The 5,000-nt window shown below is 44.1% G+C and overlaps 1 protein-coding gene across 1 annotated transcript in view; it reads left to right on the plus strand.

Moving 5' to 3' along the window:
* Nucleotides 1-5,000, plus strand: part of abcg1 (ATP binding cassette subfamily G member 1) — a 28,525-nt gene that overhangs the window by 15,065 nt on the left and 8,460 nt on the right. Inside the window, exons 5-7 of the mRNA XM_088078404.1 lie at nucleotides 2,219-2,269; nucleotides 2,999-3,144; nucleotides 4,562-4,685. Of these exons, the coding sequence (XP_087934530.1) occupies nucleotides 2,219-2,269; nucleotides 2,999-3,144; nucleotides 4,562-4,685 (321 nt within the window). The remainder of the gene's footprint in view (nucleotides 1-2,218; nucleotides 2,270-2,998; nucleotides 3,145-4,561; nucleotides 4,686-5,000) is intronic.

Consider the following 5,000-nt stretch of genomic DNA (forward strand, 5'->3'; position numbering starts at 1 on the left):
TACCACACTGTAACAGTACTTATACCACACTGTCACAGTATTAATACCACACTGTAACAGTACTAATACCACACTGTCACAGTACTAATACCACACTGTCACAGCACTAATACCACACTGTAACAGTACTTATACCACACTGTCACACTCTCAATCCCACACTGTCACAGCACTAATACCACCCTGACACAGAACTAAAGCCGCACTGTCACAGCACTAATACCACACTGTAACAGTACTTATACCACACTGTCACAGTATTAATACCACACTGTAACAGTACTTATACTACACTGTCACAGTATTAATACCACACTGTAACAGTACTAATACCACACTGTCACAGTACTAATACCACACTGTCACAGCACTAATACCACACTGTAACAGTACTTATACCACACTGTCACAGTACTACTACCACACTGTCACAGCACTAATACCACACTGTCACAGCACTTATACCACACTGTCACAGTATTACTACCACACCGTAACAGTACTAATACCACACTGTCACAGTACTAAAACCACACTGTCAAAGCACTAATACCACACTGTAACAGTACTTATACCACACTGTCACAGTATTAATACTACACTGTAACAGTACTAATACCACACTGTCACAGTACTAATACCACACTGTCACAGCACTAATACCACACTGTAACAGTACTTATACCACACTGTCACAGTATTAATACCACACTGTAACAGTACTAATACCACACTGTCACAGTACTAATACCACACTGTCACAGCACTAATACCACACTGTAACAGTACTTATACCACACTGTCACAGTATTAATACCACACTGTAACAGTACTTATACTACACTGTCACAGTATTAATACCACACTGTAACAGTACTAATACCACACTGTCACAGTACTAATACCACACTGTCACAGCACTAATACCACACTGTAACAGTACTTATACCACACTGTCACAGTACTACTACCACACTGTCACAGCACTAATACCACACTGTAACAGTACTTATACCACACTGTCACAGTATTAATACCACACTGTAACAGTACTAATACCACACTGTCACAGTACTAATACCACACTGTCACAGCACTAATACCACACTGTAACAGTACTTATACCACACTGTAACAGCACTAATACCACACTGTCACAGTATTAATACCACACTGTCACAGTACTAATACCACACTGTAACAGTATTAATACCACACTGTCACAGCACTAATACCACACTGTCACAGCACTAATACCACACTGTCACAGTATTAATACCACACTGTCACAGCACTAATACCACACTGTAACAGTACTAATACCACACTGTCACAGCACTAATACCACACTGTCACAGCACTAATACCACACTGTAACAGTACTAATACCACACTGTCACAGTATTAATACCACACTGTAACAGTACTTATACTACACTGTCACAGTATTAATACCACACTGTAACAGTACTAATACCACACTGTCACAGTACTAATACCACACTGTCACAGCACTAATACCACACTGTAACAGTACTTATACCACACTGTCACAGTACTACTACCACACTGTCACAGCACTAATACCACACTGTAACAGTACTTATACCACACTGTCACAGTATTAATACCACACTGTAACAGTACTAATACCACACTGTCACAGTACTAATACCACACTGTCACAGCACTAATACCACACTGTAACAGTACTTATACCACACTGTAACAGCACTAATACCACACTGTCACAGTATTAATACCACACTGTCACAGCACTAATACCACACTGTAACAGTATTAATACCACACTGTCACAGCACTAATACCACACTGTCACAGCACTAATACCACACTGTCACAGTATTAATACCACACTGTCACAGCACTAATACCACACTGTAACAGTATTAATACCACACTGTCACAGCACTAATACCACACTGTCACAGCACTAATACCACACTGTCACAGTATTAATACCACACTGTCACAGTACTACTACTACCACACTGTCATAGCACTAATACCACACTGTCACAGTACTAGTACCTCGCTGTCACAGTGCTAGTGCCACACTCAAATCAGCATCAATACTACAGTTGCAGTAACAGTACTACAGTAACAGCACTACAGTACTACAGTAACAGCACTACAGTTGCAGTAAGAGTACTACAGTACTACAGTAAGAGTACCACAGTGTTGTCTCTGGCTGCAGGTGTCGGCCAGCCTGAAGCTACGGGAGAAGGTGGAGGCTCGCAGGGAGATGGTGAGTTCTTGCTGCTGGTCTGTCTGGAGGATCTGATCCACAGTCAGTTTGGAGAAGCAGACAGGAGGACGGATCCTGAAGACACACTGTGTCCTGCTGCGGACAGGGACAGACAGAGGACGAACTTTAGCCAGCTGAAACAAGGAACGAACCCGGAAGTTAAATAGTGGAGACAGATGTTCGGAATGGGAACGTAATGAGCGAATAAACGCGTTAGTTTTTGTAAAGATAGATTTCCGTATCATTCTCGTCATTTTTTGGTCATCTCAGCCCCAGTGTTTCTTTGGAAGTGGCGTATTGCCTTTTTCTCCATGTTTTGGAAAGAAATCAATCTTTTTTCTCAGGTTTCAGAGCTTTAAATGCTTGTTAAAGGTGTCTGAAAGCAAGAAAACTGATGCAGCTCCAGGTGTCAAAGGGTTAAAATTCAGATACTTTGTGAGGAAAAACTTTGTCTGCGTCTCTCACTGTCGCTCTGCTCCGATCTACCTCCGTATACAAACCGACGCTCGTCCCCAGACACCCCAGCTACAGTAGTGAGTTTTTTCAGCTGTCTGAAGTACGTCTTGTGTCTGTCCCCGTCCACAACAGGACAGAGTTTATTTGTCCTTCTGTCTGCTTCTCCAAATTGACCTCTGCTGCAGGACACACACTGACTCTGTGTGTGTGTGTGTGTGTGTGTGTGTGTGTGTGTGTGTGTGTGTGTGTGTGTGTGTGTGTGTGTGTGTGTAGGTGCGGGAGATCCTGATGGCTCTGGGTTTACTGGACTGCGCTAAAACCAGAACGTCTCACCTGTCGGGGGGTCAGAGGAAGAGACTGGCCATCGCTCTGGAGCTCGTCAACAATCCTCCGGTCATGTTCTTCGATGAGCCCACCAGGTCAGACACGCAAACCGTAAACCTGAAACCACAGACCTCATCCTGAGTCCAGGTGCATTTTTATCGTACAGGTGTATGTTTTTATTTTTTATTTTACCGTAAAGGTGCATTTGCATTGTACAGATGCAGCGATATCTTACATATGCAACACGCAGGTGCATTTTAATCATACAGGTGTATTTTTTATCTTACAGGTGTATTTTTTACTGTACAGGTGTATTTTTTATCTTACAGGTGTATTTTTGTCGTACAGGTGTATTTTTTACTGTACAGGTGTATTTTTTATCTTACAGGTGTATTTTTGACGCACAGGTGTATTTTTCTTGAACTCGGATGAACCTGCCGGGTCAGAAACACAGACCTCCTCCTGAGTCAGGATTGGTTTTGGTGGTTGTGCGGCGGATAGTTTCCTGGTCTGAGTCCAGGACTGTAAAGCCTTCAGTGACTCGGCGTTCTCTATAAATAAACGTGACCTGGCCGCTGTCGGAGCTCAGACTCGTTACCTGTCGTCCGGGCTGACAGCAGCTGTGTCCTGATTCCTCCATCTGCTCAGAGTCTGTTCGTGGCGTCACGTAATGATGACATCACTCCCAACGGCCACAGACCGTTGGTTTCCTCGAAAGCACCGTCAGAGTTTTTAACGGAGTTTGGGACGGATTTATCGTCACGCTCCGTCAGCAGGACCAGAGTCATTTTTGATTCCACTTATTCTGTTTTAAAAAACCTGGAGCCTACGTTACCCATGGTGCACCTCTCCCTTTGACTGCTGTGTGCTAGTTTGAGGCGTGTTGACAGTTTAAGGCTCAGTTTTTTTTTAAAAATTTGGCACAAACATCCACTTTGACTCAACGATGAACTGATCAGATTTTGTTATTAAAAAAGTGGAGGTTAGCGTTCCCTCGTCCATCACGTTTGCATTAATGTGATATCTCAAGAACGAAGAAAGGACTGATTTCGTTTAAGAGGTCAGAGGTCAGCGTGACCTTGCATCCTTCATGTGAACACAATTATTTCAGAAACCTTGAGGGAGGGCCCTCAAATTTGACTCAAACGTCCACTGTGAGTCAGAGATTAACCGATTAGATTTGAGAGGTCAAAGGTCACTGTGATCGAGTCTGTCGCGGAGATAGGAAGGTGATATCGCAAGACACCTAGAGGGAATCATGAGGCGCACGACCGCGATTCTTGTTTCCGTTTTTAAACTTATCGTCTTCATCTGACGCTGACTCAAGTGACATCACCTGAGGACTTTTAGAAGGCCTCACACAGCTGTTTGACACACCTGGACACAGCTGGAGCCCATCTTTACGAGCAGCAGGACGCTTGAGAACACGCCTGTCCTCTCATGACCTGTGTGTGTGTGTGTGTGTGTGTGTGTGTGTGTGTGTGTGTGTGTGTGTGTGTGTGTGCGTCGCAGCGGTCTGGACAGCTCGTCCTGTTTCCAGGTGGTGTCTCTGCTAAAGGCTCTGGCTCAGGGGGGGCGGACCGTCATCTGCACCATCCACCAACCCAGCGCCAAACTGTTCGAGCTCTTCGATAAGGTGCTCAAGAGAACGCAGGAAAACATCGGCTGACATTTCACATCTTTAAGAGCTCGAGCTTTTTTTAACCCCAAATCAGTCCTGATCACAAATATCAAATATTCATTCATTTTTTTTAGATTAAATGTAAATATATGCTGAGTGTCCTCCTCCTGAGTGTGTGAGTGTAGCTGCTGACAGTCTGGGATATGTCAGTGTGTGAGTGTAGCTGCTGACAGTCTGGGATATGTCAGTGTGTGAGTGTAGCTGCTGACAGTCTGGGATATGTCAGTGTGTGAGTGTAGCTGCTGACAGTCTGGGATATGTCAGTGTGTG

This window comes from Plectropomus leopardus, chromosome 6 (assembly GCF_026936395.1).
Source record: "Plectropomus leopardus strain MGB_pleo_1.0 chromosome 6, ASM2693639v1, whole genome shotgun sequence".
Classification (NCBI taxonomy): Eukaryota; Metazoa; Chordata; class Actinopteri; order Perciformes; family Serranidae; genus Plectropomus; species Plectropomus leopardus.